Source organism: Astatotilapia calliptera, chromosome 3, assembly GCF_900246225.1.
Source record: "Astatotilapia calliptera chromosome 3, fAstCal1.2, whole genome shotgun sequence".
In the NCBI taxonomy this organism is placed as follows: Eukaryota; Metazoa; Chordata; class Actinopteri; order Cichliformes; family Cichlidae; genus Astatotilapia; species Astatotilapia calliptera.
Window position 1 is genome coordinate 39,381,783 of NC_039304.1, and position 21,775 is coordinate 39,403,557.

The window sequence follows — 21,775 nt, forward strand, 5'->3', positions numbered from 1 at the left end:
AGTGGTCAGGTAATATGATCTCTTAGGAATAATTTTACATAAAGTTCCCAAACAACTAGCATGATGTAAAAAATCACACGGCCTTCGTGGCCTTTTCTAGAAAGGGCATAGTCACTTTCCAAGATGCAATGGTCTCTCTTGTCACTTGGAGGAGTTTGACAGCTGGCAGTCAAACTTGATTACCAGCTGAAATTCCTTGTGGGGATCACAATGTTATCCTTGAACCCAAACATGGCCAGTCACTGACAGAATAGTTAGGTGGAGCTGACTATCCCATAAAAAAAGCAGGCAGAGGCTTCTCATGAGAGAAAGAGGGAAAGGTATGCAGAACTGTCAGCCACATGTACACAGGCAGGCTGGAGAGCTCACACCGGCCCAGTGGAAGTCAGGTGCTGATATTTCAGTTAAAAAACATTTGGTGTTGCAGGTAACATCTTGTAACTCCGTTATTCCCATCGCTGGTAGGGAGAAATTTCTACTGCTGCTCCACCACACGAAGATGTTCTGGGATTAACAGAGTGAGTCATCAGGGAAGGATGTGTCCCAGCCCAACGACACTGTTAGAGGTGAGAATTGGGAGAAATGCCCAGGAGTTAACATTTGTTCTGCTGGTTTTCCTTCAATTTGTTTCATCTGAAATAATTATGTTTATCTAAAAGTCAATGCTAAGACATTTGAGCTTTTAGTGCTGTAAAGATGTAAATTTTCATAAGGTCATTCGAAAACTAAAATTGTCAAGGTTTCACAGTGTGAAACTAAGAAGATGGACCACACTGCCATGTGAATCAGAGAGATTTATTTCATTGTGTAAAGGTAATTTGGTGACACCACAGAATAAATGGTTTTTATCTTTTTTATATGTATTCTTTATTGACTCGCAGTTTGCACCGAAACTTTGTGAATCAGGTTTTTGTTTGTTTTTTTACTTTGTTCTGGCAAATGCTTAATAGTAAAGGGGAAGCTTGTAAGAAACTGTGTAAAAGGCATGCTATAGCTAACTTTCCTTTTCTTTTGCCTTTCAGAATAATACTCATTTCCTTTAAACCACTCCCTTCCTCTCAACATAAAAGGTTTCAGTTGACTGAAAAATAAAACTTTTTGTTTAGTTGGCAGGCACTTCAGTGTAATCTGTTGTCACACATGGCTTTTCTCAGGGTCCTCCTGGGTTTCTTCCTAATTGCTGAATCAACAGGTGAGTGAAACAAAATTTGTTAATATTTTTATTCTGTACAACTAAAGGCTGACAAGAAAAAACTTTTATTTATATGAATGAGAGGGAGACTGGTGTAACAGGGAAGCTGCATGAAACAGAGGTAAAAAGTAACCAAAAGTTTAAAGACTGGAACAAAGTAATGGACGGTGAAAAAGAGCAATGAAGAAGAGAGTGCAGGCAGGATTTCAGGGGTGACTTGTGAAAGAACGGTAGCAGCAGGAGTGAGATGATAGTTCTATGTTGGGGGAAAACTCTGTAAAAGACCCAGGAGAAATAAAGACACAATGAGAGAAAGTTACTTTTTATGCTTTAACGTGTACACGGGTAAGCTGTTAAGAACAACTCACACCATGAACAAAGGCTTGGCACTTTTTATAGGAGAGACAGTGAGAACAGGATAAGAAAATAATAAACAGATAAAATAAACAACTCCATATGTGGCGCTAGTCTCGTCAGCAGAGAGCTGACGAGTACCGTAGCCTGGATGTGTTGCCAGGTCCAACAGGCACCAACTGCGATCTTCAGGTATGCTGTACGGCCATAGGCCAGACGTCTGTGAGGATAGGGGCATATGGGTACATGCATAGCAGTCAGTTTTGTTATTCAAGTGAGCGATAGTGTTCATAAACTGCCACCAGAAATTAGTGACGTAGCCATGGGGAAACTTGGTGTGCTTTCCTTTGTCATACAGTGTCTGCCTTTTCTTCATATAGCGTGACTTATTGTCCCTCACGGAAGCAAAGATGAGGAGCCCGGCCAGGGTCAAGCCCGCTGCAGTGATAAGCAGCCAACACCTCATGACAGCAGAACACACCCTCCTGTTGAGAGTAGACCCCTCGGCCAGAAAGGCTGATCCCTCCACCGAGCGAGATCACGACAATTGGGCGAGCCTGTGCCGGCTGAGTTTAGATGGCTTAACCTGATATGGTCCCTCCCACCTGGGTGCGCTCCAGTTTTTCCTTTGGAGCACCTTGATCAGAACCCAGTCACCAGGCTGTAATCTGCAAGTCACTTGATAGACATCATTACATTCTTCGTTATTTACAATCACCTCTTTATTTTCCTACAACTTAGACATTTTGCTACTGAAATTGTATCTGCCTTTTTCACTGGGTAGATTTCTGGCCACTTTGAGAATACATCTATAACCACTAGGGCGTATTTTTACCCTTGGCATTCATTTAGCTCAATAAAGTCCATATGGATTGTGTGAAAAAGATAAGGTGGTGTGGGAAAACAGCCTCTTTGTGGTCTCAGGTTTCCCTGAGCATTATATTTTTGACACGTCATGCACTAGTGCTTTTAGCTGTGGCAAAGCGAGAGTCCAGTAATAATGTGGAACACCGTAGCCTGGAGAGAGACACACGCGGCTACTGTTTTCTGTGTTAGTGCTATCTGGCTCTGGTGGGGTGTCATTTAGCATGCACTCAGCAGTCATGCCATTCTTTTCTGGTATTACACCTATCTTAAGTTTTGTCAGAGCGTCTCTACCTAGCAAATTTACTGGACACGACGGGTCATATATGCATTTAATAAAGCACCTGCGGCCACTTGCTGTATATACTAGGTCTAAAGGGGCAGTTAATTGTTGTACAGTTGTGTGGCCTGAAGCTGACTTTACAACTAATTTGTCCTTTGAAAACTGTAAGTTCTTAAGTGGCTGCCTCAAAACTGTTTTGCATTATTTCTCTGTGGCCTACTCCTACAATCTCGTGTGAAGTGACCTTCCTCTCCACGGTTCTAGCAGGCGTTGTCTCTATTTTATCTGCTGTTTCTGCGTGGCTGTCTACAGCCTTGGTGTCTGTGACGTTGCTTGCCTCTCTGTTCTGAAAATGAGTCTCTTAGTCTATTGTCAACACGTCAGCCTTATTTTTAAGTTACAGAATGCTTCTTCTCCTTTTTTTTTTTGTTTTTTTTTATTTATTTATTTATTTTCTCTTGGTTTGGGAGAATAGATGCAACACTACATTTTCACTTAAGGCATTTTTAGATAATTTCTAGTTTTTCAAACAATTCATGCATCTCACACATTTCAAACTTTGAAGTTAGGGTTGTTTCCCATTTATACATATATATACCGTATATATATTTAACTTTGCATTGCTCACAGCTCATAGCTCACAGCTCTAAACCTAGGCATTTTTCAATCATATGCCTAATCACTATGTGTCACTGTGACTCTCAATTTACAGACACTGTTTTGTCCGGCGTCTGGACTTTTCTTTTCTCACCACTGCTCGTCAGCAGGAGTGAGTTTTAATTTCACTTGCTTGATTACCCATCTTATTTATGTATTTACTTATTTTTTGTTTAAGTAATATATACACGATACAGCTGCTATCACCTTCGCTGGTATTAGAGACGAGAGTGGTTGCTCACACGCTCGACTTTCGGACTAGTTCCGAAAGCGGTGTGAACTTTACGAGACGGAACTCGACCGTTCTCTCAACTCACCAGCACGTCAGTGAACAGCAGTAAAAGAAAAACACAGTAGGAGCAGCTCAGTCTCTTATTGGACCGTGAAAATTCAGCTTGCTCCGTTAATTAAAACGATACACACACACATTCACATTCACAGCTTTGACGCGCGCGCGACCGGAACCCTTATCATAAGGGGAGCTCCCAGAGCTACTTACTCCCTAGACCCAGTCTAGACCCAGCTGGGGGAGCTACCCAGAGCTCCAAAGCTACCAGTCGACGAGCTTCCAAAGCTACCAGTCGACGAGCTACGCTACCAGTCGACGAGCTTCCAAAGCTACCTGTCGACGAGCTACTTCCGCTATTTTAAATTCCCTGAATTTAAAATGCGCTTTTACGCAAGATTGTGTCAGTGTGTCTGTATCTACCTGGTCAGTGTCGCCGGGTCTGGTCCACCTCGATCGGGCCCCACCACCGTGGGTCGCTTTCTAAGACATTGGCCAAGACCCGAATTTAACGCTCTTGGACTTTTATCACACACCTGGTGTGTGAGCTGTCGACAGGCGAACAACGTGGACTGGTCACGGAGATGGGACACGATGGAGGCGCTCCGGCTCTCGAAGGACCAAGAAATGTTGGGGGAAAACTCTGTAAAAGACCCAGGAGAAATAAAGACACAATGAGACAAGATCACTTTTTATGCTTTAACGTGCACACGGGTAAGCTGTTAAGAACAACTCACACCATGAACAGAGGCTTGGCACTTTTTATAGGAGAGACAGTGAGAACAGGATAAGAAAATAATAAACAGATAAAATAAACAACTCCATATGTGGCGCTAGTCTCGTCAGCAGAGAGCTGGGAGAAAGCTGTGAGAGATAAAACAATCTAAAACAATATGTCCCAAAACAGTATGTCTTCGCTGGGAAAGTCTAAAAGGATAATTCTAAACTAATCTAACCATAGACAAAGGGCATCTTTGTACATTTAAAAGAAGGTAAAGAAACATAGAATCATTTTTCCTGTAACATTCTACAAGATGGTTGTGAGACCTGCTTTGATGAACGGCTTAGAGCTGGTTCCACGAAAAGGCAGGAGGCTGAACTGAAGATGCTATGGTTTGATTTGGAGTGAACAGGATTGACATAATTAGAATGAATATATCAGAGGTTTGGAGACAAAGTCAGAGAGGCAAGTTTGAAATGCAATGGCATAGTCCTCTTAGGAGTTGAGATGACAGACACCCCAAGCCCACTGTGCAATGCCCCCAAACTGCAAAAAAACAACAACAAACAAAAAAAAACAACAACACAGGAGCGATAATTAGCATGTTAAATGTTAAGCTTTCTGAAATTCATTCATGCGATTTCATGAACTGGAGACAAATGTGAGATTTGATCATTTCAGTTATCACTTACATTGTATAAACAGCAGCTACACGTATTAAAGTAACAGTAGAGCAAGATAAACTTCATACTTACCGATTGTTCTCTTTCCTTCAGCTCTGCAGCAGGATGTGCAGGTGAAGTTTGGAGCAGACGTCACTCTTCAGTGTCAGATTTCCACAGATGAAATAATCTCAGTGCTGAAGTGGAGCAGAGCTGACCTGAACACAGACGGCTACGTCTACTTCTACAGGAACAAACGATTCTATGAAAACTACCAACATCCATCTTTTCATGGCCGAGTGAAGCTGAGGGACCCGGAGATGAAGGATGGAGACGTTTCTGTGATCCTGAAGAAGGTCACGTTTAATGATGCTGGGATGTATGAGTGTCACGTAGCTGTGAGGAACCCTGTGAGAAATAAAAGAGCTCACACTGAGATCAGTCACTTCATCAACCTCACAGTCACAGGTGAGTCTCTTCCCCAGCCCGGAAATTGCAGCACTTGCTCACTTTAAGAAGAATTTTCTGTACTTGTGTGATATAGTAAATGACCAACCAATATGTGTGTAGGTAAAATAACTCACCCACTGTCCCCTCTGCTCACTTCTACTCCGATGGCGAGTGTGAAGGGTAAAGTCATAGCAATCTTCTTCTTTCAGCTGCTCCCTTTTGGGCTTGATACAGAATCTCACTCTGATCATCCCCTTCTGTCACACCAACCCTCTTTGGATGATCTGATATCCTCGTGTTGGTGTTGTTCCCAGACCATCATGAAAATGTTGTTCCAGGTTCAACATTGCAAGTGACCAATCACATTGTTGTGACGTTATTCTTTTGCGCGCCAAGCCATTCGTGCATTTATGAAATTCCAATGTTGCAATGTTGCAATTCTACTTACTGTTTATTAAAGGGTTACGGTTAAGGTTAGGATTAGGGTCAGGGTCTGTTGATCGGCGGACAGAGGCGGTTTCACGCAGCTTAAGTACAGTTTTTTGTTTTACGCCGGTTTTTCCCGAAGTCGCAAAAGTATGACGTCATAACATTCTGATTGGTCACTTGCAATGTTGATCCTGGAACAACATTTTCATGATGGTCTGGGAACAACACCAACACGAGGATATCAGATCAACCAACCCTCTATATGTCCTGCTTCACTACATCCATGAATATTCTCTGGACATATTCTCTCACACATGGATACTAAATGTACTTTGGTGGACATTGGTCATTAAAGCTATATTTGAAAACTTTTTGCTGTTTTCGCAGCTGTAAAATATAATTTGCTCCAGATGAGTAACTGAAGCTGTTGTCAGTAGTTTCACCTGCAGAACACACACTCTTGTTGGTTTCTTATTTTGGTGTCTCAGCATTTCTGCTCTAACAATTCATGTTTTCTCTGCAGGTGAAACACTTAACAGCATGTTTGAGCAGCCCATCACTGAAGGAGAACATGGAGGTGGAAACATGCATTTCGTTCAAGAGAAAGAAACTCCAACTGTCCTGATGGTTGTTCCTGCTGTTGTTGTTGCTGTTGTCCTTGTTGTTACTATAGGTGGTTCTGTGCTTCTGTGGACGTTTAAAAGAAAGAAGCAGCAGACTACTGAGGCAACCACAGCTGATTTGAAATGTCCTGCTGCTAAAATTTAGAACTGAAACAGGTTTCATGGAGTGGATAGCCTGTCAGCACATCATAAACTGCCAACTGTCTCCACCTTCAGGTTTCTGGGCTCCCACATCTCTGCCTATCTCACTTGGACCCACAACAGCAATACCCTGCTAAAGAAGGCCCGGCAGCGGCTACACTTTCTGCTTGTCCTCAGGAAGAACAATCTGGACAGAAGCTGCTGCTGGCCCGTTCCCGCTCCTGAGTAGAGAGCATGCTCTCCTACCACCTGAGTGTTTGGTACACAGGAGCCACAACTGAGAACAGGAAGGCTGGCCAGAGGGTAATTAATATTGCCCAGAAACTCATTGGCTGCCCTCTGCCACCCCTGGGGGTCATCATCAGCTCCTCCTATATCCTCCTAATATATCTATATCACTAAAGCACTTCTGGATGGATGCAAACTGCATTTCGTTGCCCTGTACCTGTGCATGTGCAATGACAATAAAGTCGAATTCTATTCTATCAGGAAAACCAGGGACATCACAGGTGACCCCTTGTGCACTCTGGTTGGTGCCACAGGTCAATGACGTTCAACACCTCCAGACTCACTAACAGCTTCTCCCCTAGGCTGTGAGTAAACACGCTGTACATGTACAGTAACAATAATGGTCAATTCTATTCTATTCTATTCTCCATTCTCATAGCATTATTCATGATTCTCTTGCTCTTGACGGAGGTGGTCACACTTTTCTCCTTCTCCCTCTCCCTTATCTTTCCTGCTTGGCTTCTCGTGTCTTTTGTATTGTCTCGCTTATTCTCTAACCCTCAAAGAGTTTCTCAGTTTTGTTCTCTAAAACCTAAATAATTATGGATTTGATCAACTGGTCCAGTAATAGAATTAACACCTTCCGGGGCTTGGGAGAGCTTGATTGTCCTGAGGAGACGTTTGCTGCCGCATACTCGATGGTCGGTTGCGTCGTGTGTCTGGCGACACTCTCGATGGAGGACATTGAACGACATCTACCAATTCGGAACCACGATCTGACTGATTGGAGCTGGCTCGGACCTGGCTTATCGAAGTACAAGAAACGGCTACAGCTGTTCAAAATCCCACAAGGCTGGCCGACATTATAGATGATGGGCAGGGCTGTGAGTACTCAGACTGTGTTTTGAACTCAATATGGATAACATCTTGGAGAGAAGTCTTCCCCATGTGATGTTTGTGTAATGTATGTATGGTTGGAACGGTAAGATGACGCTGGCACGGCTGGCAGCCTTAACCCAATTTCCCTCTGGATGAATAGTATTATCAATCAATCAATTCAATTCAATTACCTCTTTTGAAAAAAAGCAGGAAAGGAGCTCAGGCAAAACTCATTGAAAAGATGCTAAAGACATCTTTGAACATACGTCTAAGGAACGCCAACTATTTCTTCACGGGTTGCTAGGTGACAGTGACAACGCCTCAGTTAACTGCTATCCTGAGAATCGCAGCCACTTTGAGGTGGCAGTTCTAACCACTGTAACATCAGCACACTCTGACATTTCCACCCGCCTCAACTGAGGAGTGTGGCTGTAGCTCAGGCGGTAGAGCAGGTCATCTACTGATCGGAAGGTTGGTCTAGTCTGCATGCCATCCTTGGACAAGATACTAACACCAAATTGCTCTCCGATGCATCCATCGGAGTATGAATGTGTGTAAATGTTAGTTAGAAAGCACTTAGAAACATGTGCTTGTGCGAATGGGTGTGAATGGGTGAATACACAAGTTGTATAAAGCGCTTTGAAGCGCTCAGAAGAGTAGAAAAGCGCTGTATAAGAACAAGTCCATTTACCATTTACCAAAGGAAAGGCACCCAGCATAAAATCTTTGTCAAATCTTTGTTTTCTTTTAACACATCTTTTTCTATTCGTACCTAAAGCTTCTATTGTTTTATTTGTCTGTATGTATTATTTTTCAATAAATTTAACTAAAAAAATTGAACTCATTATATTCCAGTACTGTCTTTCTTCTACTGAGTGAGCTCACTGAAACTTTAGGATGACTGAATCTTTTCAAGCATCAAACAAAGTCTGATCAGGAAACTTGTCTTGAAAACTATTGTTGGCATTGTGTCACTTTTTTGTGTGTTGTTTTGTTTTTTAAATTTGTTGTTTTTAATCCTGTGATTAACCGTGTGAGTGAAACAATTTGTTTCCGTAATCTGAGAAAATAAAGAGGAAATCACTTTTGCAAAAGAGTATATATTTTGAAATCCTTCAAAAACATGTCAAAATATCAGCTGAGAACGACACCTCGGGTCTTACAGCAACAGGAAATTGATTTATTTCATCATGTCTGAAAATAAATTCCCACCTGACCCTTCAGAAAAAGCTGATGTTTTACTCAGTAACAAGGCAATAAATTTCCAGAACATGGGCTGTCATATGCAGTTTGTTTTCCTAGTAATACCATGTACATATACAATTTTCAGGGTAGAAATTCTCATTTAAACTCTGTTCAAAGCTGCTACCAGATCAGCTTCTCCCTCCAAGTTTTGTTAAGCGTTGTTTCTATAATGAGTTTTGAGCAACAATATCATGGGATATACCAGTGGGATGGTCCCTGGATTTCTTGAAAGCATCTGACTTTAGGTTTCTGTCTAAGCTTTTTCTTTTCTTTTCTTTGTAATAATAATGGGGAGACTTGTGTTTTGAGGATTGTATGTTTTTTTGGGTCTTTGTTTTGGTTATCCATGATCCATCTATCGACCTTCTTCTGCTTATCCGGGGCCGGTCAGGGGGGCTGCAACCTAAGCAGAAAAGCCCAGACCTCCCACTCCCCGCCCACCTCCTCCAGCTTGTCCGGTGGGACACCAAGTCGTTCCCAAGCCAGCCGAGAGATATAATCTCCCAGAAAACCGCGCCCAGGAAGCATCCAGATCCCCAAACCACCTCAACTGGCTCCTTTCGATGTGACGGAGCAGCGGCTCTACTTCTACACCCTCCCGGATGCCTGAACTGCTCACCCTATCTCTAAGGGTGAGGCCTCATTCTTTTGGTCACCACAGCTCATAACCATAAGTGAGGGTAGGGACATAGAGTGACTGTAAATCGAGAGCTTTGCTTTTACACTCAGCTCTCTCTACACCATGACAGACCAGTACAGTGTCCACCTCACTGTAATCACAGCAACAATCCATCTATCGATCTCCTGCTCCCGTCACTTGTGATCAAGACCCTGGATACTTAAACTCCTCCACTTGGGGCAGGAAGTGGAGGAGTATCCTCTTTCATTTATTGGGCATTTTCTAGTCGGTTTCACTCTGACTGTATGGTCTCACTTCAGTCTTTAAGGTTCCTTTACCTTCAGTTTTTTCAGTTGGCTCTTTGATTTATCTTGACTTACGAAAGCGAAAGCGCATCAAATCTGATTTTTTTGACCCTATGCGACCCATATCCGATCATGGTATGACAGTGTGAACGGCACAAATCCGATATTTTCAAATCCGATCTGGTACTGAATCCGATACATATCCAATGTTTCAGAAAGCGACTGCTGTTTGAACGGTTATGTCGCATTAAATCCGTCTTTTACGTCACTGACACAAGACAGACACCAATTATCAGCTGTCACGGCGAGTGAGGTGAGCCGTGTGGAGGAAATGAAGGAGGATCCAAATGCAGGCAGTCGTGAAGGTGTGAAGGTGGTTTATTGAACATGAAAGTAAACACAAACGGCAAATGGAGCTAGAACTAAACTATACTGGGATAAACTAAACTACAGAGCACAAACCTGAACATGAGCAGAAACACTTGGCGGTTGACAGCAGGGAAACACACAGATGACGCAGGGTGGAATACACAGACGGACCAGCAACAACAATGACGGAAGACATGACTTAAATACACAGAGAAACACAGGGGAATTACACACAGGTGGTGGACACAGCTGGGAATAATCAACAAGACGAGACAAAGGTAAAACTGAACACACTCACATGAGACCCAGACCTTCACAATAAGACAGGAAATGAGAACACCACACCAAGACGCAGACCTGACACTGAGAGACAGACAGGAAATGACATAAGAAACTAAACCCACATAGTAAACCCAGATAACAGAAACATGGAACTCTAATAATAGAAATTATAATCATCACCATAACACGACAAGAGAACAAGAACACAATCCCTGATGCAAACTTAAATCAAAACACAATAAACTCAAAATACTGGGTCCAACGGACCCAGAACCGTGACATCAGCGGCGGAGAAGACATCGTGAACGCTTCCTGGCCATCCAGTGAAACAGTTGGGAAGACAACGTGAACATTTTACTTGTACTGTATTGGTCTAGTCTGCATGCCATCCTTGGACAAGATACTAACACCAAATTGCTCTCCGATGCATCCATCGGAGTATGAATGTGTGTAAATGTTAGTTAGAAAGCACTTAAAAAGCATAATCCCTGATGCAAACTTAAATCAAAACACAATAAACTCAAAATACTGGGTCCAACGGACCCAGAACCGTGACATCAGCGGCGGAGAAGACATCGTGAATGCTTCCTGGCCATCCAGTGAAACAGTTGGGAAGACAACGTGAACATTTTACTTGTACTGTATTGGTCTAGTCTGCATGCCATCCTTGGACAAGATACTAACACCAAATTGCTCTCCGATGCATCCATCGGAGTATGAATGTGTGTAAATGTTAGTTAGAAAGCACTTAGAAACATGTGCTTGTGCGAATGTAAATAATTTGCCCACTCCAGCTCCTCTCCCACAGGGGAATTGTAGAAAAAGGGGTGGCATTTATTTTTACATTAAACATAAAATATGCATTTACATGTAACATATTTGACATAAGATAAAACAAAAACAACATGAAATCTGACATACCTGATAAAAAAGGTAAAAGAAAGAAAGACCTCCAAGTAAATAATTTGCCCACTCCAGCTCCTACGACCAAATACAGACAGTGGGGAAGAGGATTAGCTCAACCCACCACAGCTCCCAAGCTAGCAAGGAATACATATTCATGCTATCATTTATGGCGCCTAAAACACATTTATGACACACACATACTACACACTTATAACATCTTACAAAAACAGGCTCAATAATGACAATAACTGAACTAAAATCGCAATCATAAACATCAGGGTGGTTAAATATGAATTATGTGTGCTTTAAGGTGCTGGAAAGAAATGACACCCACCTCTCCCACAGGGGAATTGTAGAAAAAGGGGAGAGGCAAAAGGGGTACACTGTATTTATAGTATTGCACCAAAGAAGAAGAAAAGAATGAGGAGGGGCTCTAACTGATAATGAACACAACTACAGGCTTGGAGGTCCTAAAAGTCAGGTATAAAAGGAGAAGTTTGGGGGTTTAGAACACATTTTGTGTAATTATAACAATGTTATTTATGACTCTGTTACATTCACCCCCCAAGAATTACACAAAATCCTAAAGGGTACACCAAAAAAAAAATATAAACCCACAATAACAGATACAGTGGCCTCAAACAAATTCACATCGCATATACAATGAATTAGATCAGCAACATAGCTTCCTCCAAGGAGGATAAGAGACCTGAGACCTGCTCGGCGCCTAGCAAGATCCCAGGACTTTCTATAGACAAAATGAGGTGCCATTTACACCACACAAAACAGGCCATAATATCTATGGGCGTCACTATCAGACTGCACAGACTGACAAAATACAATGAACTCTGTGCCTGTATTATTCTTTTCCAAAAACAATAGCAATGAAAAACATACAGAAATAAGCAAATTCACACATCAATAACCGCTGCTTGAACAGGTTCAACACCAAGGAGTGTTTCAAGTTGAGCCATTCATTCAATCAAGCGACGAACTGGTTTAATGATTCTACCAAAACGTGTGGTAAGTCCTTGATCCACGTCCACATTTTTGGGTTCAAGAGAATGAAAACTGTGGGACGGGAAAGCAGCAGGGGAGCCTGGGGAGGCTCCATCACCAGCCAGCCCACCAAGATCAGAAACACCCATTATGGGAGGGGTCCCATGAACGCCATCTTCGACCGGGTCGGCGGCAGATTGCTGATGGATCCATGATAGTGTGCGGTCATCACACTCGCCAATGCTGGAGACGGAATCCACAGTCCAGGTGGCAGGAGGTACAGCTCCTGTGCCCCCAAAAGATGTCACAGACCCATCCAGGTCAGACTCAGCGGGGCCACTGACAACGCTCACAGCAGGATGTGCAGCATCGTCATTCAGTGTTGTGTCCAAGGGCAAAAAGTTAACTTGAAGGAGCAGGTTGCGATGCACCACACGCTCATGACCTTCTTTGTCTCTGATACGGCAGATGTGAAGAGCAGGATCCAAGTCAACTACCGTGTACACAACAGGTTCCCATTTGTCAGAGAGCTTCCTTTTTCCTCTGACTCCCTTGTTTGCCAACAACACCTGGTCCCCTAGTGAAAGAGGCAGACCCTTCACTTTTCTGTTGTACTGGTCGGACTGGTGTCTCTGCTCCATTGTGCTGTGTTCCTGGGCTCGGAGCATGGCAGAGCGCAGGTCATCCATCAGTGACTTGACATAGGTATCATAGTCACAAATGGTGTCATCATGAAGGACATCCCGAAACATGAGGTCAACTGGCAACCTTGGCACCCTCCCAAACATCAGGTAGAATGGCGCAAAGCCGGTGGTCTCGTGTGCCGTACAGTTATACACAAACGTCATGGACTGTATCATCTGCGGCCATTTCTGCTTACATCTGGGGGGGAGGGACCGTAACATGTTTCCAAGGGTGCGATTAAATCTCTCTGTGGTACCATTACCCATGGGGTGGTATGGTGAAGTGTGGGATTTGGCAACGCCACCCAAAACCAGAAGCTCTGCAAGCAGCTCACTCTCAAAACTAGCTCCCTGGTCAGAGTGAATGCGCTGAGGGAAGCCATACACACAGAAGAATCCATCCCAGAGCTTTTTAGCGACTCTCTTAGCTGTCTGATCCTGGCATTGGAATGCATGTGCTAATTTTGTGAAGTGGTCAGTAATCACAAGGACATCCACAGACTTGTTGTTGCTGTCCTCAGCTGACCAGAAGTCAATGCACACAAGTTCCAGTGGAGCACAGGTCTTAATGCTTTCCAACGGGGCCCTAGCTGCTGGCTCTGGGGTCTTGCTGAGAACACACCTGCGGCAATTTCTCACATGACCGCGCACATCCTTCTCCATATCATACCAGAAAAAACGCTGACGAGCCAAGGAGAGTGTGCGAGGTTGACCTTGATGACCAGCATTGTCGTGTATGCCAGACAGCACCACTTGTTTTAGGGAGTCAGGTAGCACAAACTGGAATCTCTTGTGTTTGGTCAGTGGGTCCCTCACGACTCTGTAGAGGACACCATTGAGGAATGTGAGCTTATCCCATTGTTTCAGGAGCCGCAACGTATGTTGGTTCTCATGACAGCGCTCACGTCTGGAGGGTCTGCGCTTACGCTCAACATAGCGGGCTACTCTGGAGATCACAGGATCCCCTGTTTGATGAGACAGGAGATCAGCACGGGACAGCGCATGAGTAACATCACAGTCAGGTGGACTGATGGAGGTTAGGTGACCAGCGAGGGATGTTGCACGCTGGCGAGAAGCAGACTCCCACTCACAGAGCGAAGACATGAGAGAAGACACGTCATCAGTTGACAGAGACACATCAAGCACAGCAGAGGGTGGAGCACTGCGTATCGATTGAGGTTGACAGGTCAAACGGAAGGCATCTTGGACACTGGCATCTTTCACACCACTGACTTGCTCTAGCAGCTCAAAGTAGGGCTCCGACAGGAGCCGCTGGGCCAACGGCCTCACAAACGGTTCCCTGCTCAGGGTGTCTGCCACAATGTTCAGCTTTCCAGGAACATATTTGATCTCAAAGCAGTATGGTGCAAGCTTAGAGACCCAACGCTGTTCACAGGCATCCAGCTTTGGCTTAGTCAGAATGTATGTGAGAGGATTGTTATCAGTCCAGACAGTGAACCGATGACCCTTGAGCCAGTGGCTGAACTTATCGCACACAGCCCACTTCAGAGCCAAAAATTCGAGCCGGTGTGCTGGGTATTTGGCCTGACTGCGGCTGAGAGACTTACTAGCAAAGGCTATAGGTCTTGCTCTCTCCTCACCAGCTGGCACCTGGGATAAGACAGCACCCAGCCCATCCATGGAAGCGTCAGTTGAAAGGATGAATGGCCTCTCAAAATCAGGATGTGCCAGCACCGCACAGCTGAGGAGTGCACCTTTGAGTCCCTCAAATGCTTTCTCACAAGCAGGAGTCCAATCTTGAGGGGTGAGCTTGCGAAAAGTTCCAGGTTTCCGACTCCCATGGCAGCCTTTAGTCCTCTTCTGACCGGCAGTTAGAGCAAAGAGTGGCTTCGCAATACGAGAGCACCCTGGAATAAAATGCTGGTAAAACATCACCATGCCAAGGAAGGATCTCACTTTCCTCTGAGAAGGGGTGCAACCGTCACCATCCATAAGGTCAGTCTTCTGAAAATTGGCGATAACCCTCACTTTATCCTGATCAACCGAGACACCACCAGCATCCACGACATGACCCAAAAACCTCACAGAGCGTCTGAGAAAGTGACATTTTTTCTGCGCCAGCTTCAGATTGCTGGTCCTCAGGCGAGAGAAAACAATCTCAAGACGTCTTAGGGCCTCCTCTTCTGAAGGCGCAAACACCAGCAGGTCATCAAGATAACACAGGAGGCTGGAAAAGTTCAAATCACCAAAGATGCTGAGCATCATCCGCATGAAAGATGCTGGGCTGTTGCATAGACCCTGGGGAAGTCTGTTGTACTCATACAGGCCAAGAGGTGTAGTGAAAGCAGTGTACCGTCTGTCAGACTCATGGAGGGGAACGTTGTAGAGCCCAGATGTGAGGTCCATGGTGCTGAAGAAAGCATTCCCACCAAGGGCAGCAAGACAGTCAGCCTGATGGGGCAGTGGGTGAGCATCCTTAATGGTTTTGGCATTGAGCCAGCGGAAGTCAGTGCATATCCTCAAGTCACCTGACTTCTTCCAAACCATTACCAGTGGCGAGGCGTATTCGCTGGTGGACTTACTGATGATGCCTTTCATCTCCATGTCTGACAGCACCTCTCGCAACTTGTGATAGTGAGCCGGGGGTACTCTGCGATAGGGAAGCCTGAAAGGGCGGTCGTCAGTGAGGTGGATACGATGGACAAAGTCTTTCACCTCACCACAGTCCAGTTTGTCTCTAGAGAACACATCTTGGTAAGTCAACACAAGCTCCACCAATTTCCTCTTCCACCCATCTGACACTTCACAGCCCTCAACATCAATGTCAGCCAACCCAGCATCTTTGAGTAGCTGTGCAGAGTCAGGCACAGAGTCTGATGAGGGGGGAAAACTGGTATGCTGGTCAGTCAGAGTCTCGCAGAGACCTTGAGTGATGGGCAGGTCCTCCACAGCAATACAAGGAAAGACATCCGCAATCTTAGCATTGCGACGAAGTGTCACAGGGCTCTCTGTTGGGTTAAGGACTTTCATAGGGACCCAACGATCTCCCCACATGGGTGTTATAATGCGCCCCACCATTATGTTCTTTGGAGTGGAACGGGCTGACATGGGTTCCACAACGACAGTACTTCCTGGAGACACGAGGGCAGAAGGTGGCAGCTTTCCCCAAACTACATATTCTTTTTGTGGCAGGAGAGTGACACTCTTCCGCAACCTGACTGTACCTACTTTATCTGGCAACACAGGAGCAGACCACCGTGAGATACAGCTCAGCAACTGCAGAAAGTCTTCGCAATCAGTGCCAGTGTAATTGGAGTTAATAAGCTCCCAGTACTTTGTATCAGCCTTCATCTTCTGAATGATGGGCCGGATCACATTGCTCCCCACGATGAGCTCATCTTTTTGCCCAGGAACCACAAATGTTGGTACAAGAAACCTAGTCCCATATACTTCAATGTCCAAATCATAGATGCATTTCGGTTGTGTGAGAAGGCCACCGCAACCAACCAGCACCACATTTTCAGGGATATGCTGCGGAATCAGAGCAACACCAGCGGCTCTTAGCTTGCTATCAGCCTCTTCACTTAGTGTGCATGACATACTTCCTGAATCAAGCATGCTTGTCAGGGAACACCGGCCACTGACCGACACTGGAGTGTAAAACAACTCACTAGCCCTGCCAACTCTTTGTGAACCCATAATAACAGTCTTCTCATCAGAGAGGCTACTACAGCAGTTAACATATATGGCTTCTGGGTCTGTTGCATTTCTGAGGGTTTCATCAACACTGCCCATGCTACCCCTCTCGTTACATGGGCTGGCTAGTTTAAAGCAGCATCGGTGGGAGGAGGGACTGAAATGCTTGGTTTCTGGTGCAACTGTGGGCATTCACGCCTCATGTGTCCAGGGTCAAAGCAGCTGTGGCATAGCTTGTACAGCCTACAATACACATGGGTTGTGTGTTCATGTGAGCCACACACTTTGCACGAAGCACGATGAGCATTGTGGTGCCCATGGGAATGACCTGTGGGTTGTGGGCACCTAGGACCAGTGGCTAGTGATGCAGTGCATATGGACAGAACCTTGTCAAACAGTGCTACCATCTGTTGAACACCTGGCTCAGCTGGAGGAGGGCCAGAAACTGGCAAAGATGGGGGCATGACATGTGGAGTCAAAGGAGGACAAGCAGAGGGCTGCTGCACCTTTACCATGCCATCAGAAGAGAGAGGCTGACATGTGGCTGCAGAGGGAACAGAGGGCATAGGATACGAGGCTGGCTCATGTGTTACTGGGACTGCTTGAGCACCGCTGGAGTGGGGCTGGCTGTTAACAGCGACAGGGCTCTGATGCGGGATGGACAGACTTGCTGTATTATGAGACAAAACACTAGACTGTCTCATTTTCCTCACATAGTTGTCCAGACGGCTCTGAACCTCAGCTGCAGTCCACTCCTCAGGGGCCTTCAGTTGAAAAGACAACGTAAGACTGTGGTCAGGACAGTGATTAATGAACATCGAAACAACCTCACTACTGGGGTCCTCTACCAGCTTGCCGCGCCTGCGGAGACACTCATCAGCAGCATCAATAGACTTGTTCAACCGGATCCAGTAATCCATGGCGTTCTCACCTGGATGTGGCACAGTACTGTAGAAATCTTTCATGGGCAGGCTGGAATATGTCAAGTCGCTGAAGTTAGACCTCAGTATGTCAAACACAGCAGTAATAGGATCATTCCGATTCAACTCAGGGCGGCAGCGAAGTGACACCTTGACCACATCTCTGGCTTTGCCAGTTAGTCTAGACATTAATATGGCAAACATTTCTTCATCTGTGTCACAGCTGATTCTGTGCAGATAACATCTCATCATGTCCTCCCATTCACCGATGGGAAATAGATCTGTGTTGTCACCCTTGAAGTATGGTGGAGCTTTGGTGTCTGACTGAACAACAACCTTCAGCTGGGACTGGTCATTGCAGCTCGAGGGCACATTCTGGGGAGACTGTGGCTGGGTGGGGGCTGGCTGGTGCATAGAGTTAAGAGAGGATGTGATATTTTCCCCAATTTGCTTTGCTAAGTCAGTGATCAAGCTGCTCAACATGTCACTAGTGACAGCCTGGGTGTGTGTTTGGCGTTCGCAAGCAGCTGGTGTGGAGCTAGCTGCTGGCATTAATGGTGAGTGCATCACTGGCTGGTCTACAGTGTGGGCACCAATACCCGGGACTACTGGCCTACCCCTCCCAAAAAACTTTGGAGCAATCTGATGACCCCTCCCCAAACCAAAGGTCATATTACTCCCCGCAGAGAACAGATCAGGCAAATCGCTATCCACAGTTTCCTCACTTAACATGTTGGCCCAAGTGAGATATCACTGTTCAACAGCAAAAAAAAAAACGAGCCTAACCCCCACACACAATTATGCAAAACTTCACAAAACAATGAAATGTGGGGAGAAGAAAAAAAAACATCAAAGAATCAAAACACCATAGAAAATAAAATGTTGTTTTCTCCTCTCAATTAAAACAGGCTGTAAAAGCCAATATCAATAGAGAAAAAAAATTACAATCCGTGCCTGTATAATTTGAGGCAACAATATGAAACAGTGACAGAAATGATCACCTACGTATTTGCCCTTTAAGTTCACACGTGACAGAGATGCCTGCAAGCCAAATTACGGGGCATCGATCACACAGGATCACACAGAATCCTGTGCCCTGCGCTTTGACCTGTGAGTCAAAGCGCAGGGCACAGGATTCTGGCACACAGCTGCAGAGAGGAGGCGGGAAAACAGCGGCAGCAGAAGGAGGAGGGGTGGATCGCGGATTGGCGATGTGACGGGTCAGCGGCACCAAGTGTAACCGGTGTGATTCTGCGTTGTGTCTGATAAAAAAGGTAAAAGAAAGAAAGACCTCCAAGTAAATAATTTGCCCACTCCAGCTCCTCTCCCACAGGGGAATTGTAGAAAAAGGGCGGCATTTATTTTTACATTAAACATAAAATATGCATTTACACGTAACATATTTGACATAAGATAAAACAAAAACAACATGAAATCTGACATACCTGATAAAAAAGGTAAAAGAAAGAAAGACCTCCAAGTAAATAATTTGCCCACTCCAGCTCCTACGACCAAATACAGACAGTGGGGAAGAGGATTAGCTCAACCCACCACAGCTCCCAAGCTAGCAAGGAATACATATTCATGCTATCATTTATGGCGCCTAAAACACATTTATGACACACACATACTACACACTTATAACATCTTACAAAAACAGGCTCAATAATGACAATAACTGAATTAAAATCGCAATCATAAACATCAGGGTGGTTAAATATGAATTATGTGTGCTTTAAGGTGCTGGAAAGAAATGACACCCACCTCTCCCACAGGGGAATTGTAGAAAAAGGGGAGAGGCAAAAGGGGTACACTGTATTTATAGTATTGCACCAAAGAAGAAGAAAAGAATGAGGAGGGGCTCTAACTGATAATGAACACAACTACAGGCTTGGAGGTCCTAAAAGTCAGGTATAAAAGGAGAAGTTTGGGGGTTTAGAACACATTTTGTGTAATTATAACAATGTTATTTATGACTCTGTTACACACGTAGTGTGGCAGCTGCACCCTTGGACAAAAGTGGATTTATCCCAAAGACAAAACTCCTAGTTAGATAATGTGTGCACTGCAGCGAGGAGTGTTCAGCCCTCAAAATTGGAGATTCCTCCGATGTAAGGGCCCGCATCTTTCCTCATGACTGATAGAGGGGCAGCAACCACCTCTCAACTCCTGCCGTTCAAGAGAATAACTAAAATATCATTGACTTCTACCTTTCGACCTCTCAAAGTACTTTAAATATCCGTATGACAGCTTTGACCATCATATGTTTTTGTGAAATTCTGAACCAATAACTGGATGTGCCCGCCTTGTCAGGCTCAGGAGAGACTCGGAGGCAGACCGTCTCTAAGTTTCACAATCTATTTACACACAGACACCAGGTGCAGATATATACAGTTGAGGGGGTACGGGAAGAGGGTCTCCGGGGAACACAGGCATGGGAAGGGGACACACGGGGCTATGTACACAATCCTTCGCTGATGCTCAAGTTAGCTCCGACTGCGGCTTTAGCTCACCAAACAGCGGTCCTCAGGCTGACGAGAAGTCTGGCACAGGGAGGAAGAACAGGTAAGTTGCGGCACGAAAGAAACTCGTGGAAAAGCTCAGACTTGCAATGACACTGACGAGTGTTACACAATAATCCAGCGAAGAAGCATTCTCGGCAGCCGCCTTGAGAAGTGAGTGTGGTGATGAGACGATTGCTTGCAGGTGTCTGAGCCAGGGGCTGAAGTCATCATGACTACGCCCTGGTAGAGCGCAGTGCGCAGGAGGAGAGTGAGAGACGCAACACAACAAAAACTCTTGTAGCCATACAGAGTCAGCCGAGAAGGCACAGGGTCATGACAGGCCTACTTGAAATGGAGTCTTTTGCCAGCAGTTCTGTACTTTATCAGGATTCTTTGCTTTTCCAGCAGAATAACTTCCAGCAGGCTGTTCTGGTTACAGAACAGCCTGCTGGAAGTTTGTCTCCAAAACACTTGCTAAAAGTCTTATTTTTTTTAATTCATATGGGAAAAAAAGTGTTTTTATTTGTTAGTGTAGAGAAACAAATTATGTGGGAATTGTGAAAACTCCGTCATTGCAAGTCACCTATGACTGAAACTGAAAAAACTGACATAAACCTTTAAAACTTTAATTTCAAAAACAACAAATTAAATCCAAATTGGGGTTTTTTTTTTTGTGGTTAAAAAAAAATTGGAAATATCTCAAATTTATCTTTACACAATCAGGGAATTCTGTCCCTCTATGATGCAGTATAGATATAATCTGGAATGATATTCAGTTTTTCTCACTGAGTGTCCTGAGTCAGTGTGAAACTGAAGTATTTATTTTTTATTGTTTTCTGCTTGTGTTATATTCATAGTTCATAGTCTTTAGTTTTGTCACTGTCTTCCTCGTGTTCCACATTTAGTTACTATTGTCTCCATGATTCATGTTCCCTCTCTGTTTCCCTAGTCAGTCATGTCTCCTGTTTTATTTTATAGTCCCTTGCCTAGTGTTCAGTTTATTTAGTTTTGCTTCCTCCCTGTCTCATTGTGTCTGATTAGTTCCAGTTTCCCTCCCGTTTCCCAATCCCCTCATTATCCTTTGTGTATTTAGTGTATATTTGTCTTTCTTTGCCTGTCTGTATAGCTCCCCCTCTGTTTCCCATGTTCTCTTTCACCAAAAATCACAATAATTTTTATCCATGCGCAAATACTACTAGTAGTAGTAATATTCACAGTGAGTGGGCAATTCAGGGTTCAGTATCTTGAACAGAACTCCTCAAGAAACTGGTAAATTTCATGTACCAACCAACCAGGCCATCTTAGATCTTCAAAATTAGTTAATGTTAATTTTCAAAGTGTTATTAGTCTTCATAGCTGTCACGTTAGCAGACTGTTTACCTGTAGCCTTTATTCAAAATGGTATCTTGAGCCAAAAATTATTTTATCAGACCTAAAAAACACACAACTCAGACATGAGGATTGATGTATATGTGAATATACATTATTAACCTTTCTGTCTTAATTGTAAAGTCATT

At 44.4% G+C, this 21,775-nt stretch overlaps 1 protein-coding gene across 1 annotated transcript; it reads left to right on the plus strand.

Annotated features, from left to right (window-relative positions):
• The first annotated feature begins 1,069 nt into the window (after positions 1–1,069).
• On the plus strand, positions 1,070–6,891 carry LOC113014622 (uncharacterized). The gene is made up of 4 exons (XM_026156287.1): positions 1,070–1,192; positions 5,134–5,487; positions 6,422–6,587; positions 6,738–6,891. Exons 1-4 carry the CDS (start codon positions 1,141–1,143, stop codon positions 6,889–6,891), a joined length of 726 nt encoding a protein of 241 aa, XP_026012072.1. The 5' UTR covers positions 1,070–1,140.
• The last annotated feature ends 14,884 nt before the right edge of the window (positions 6,892–21,775 follow it).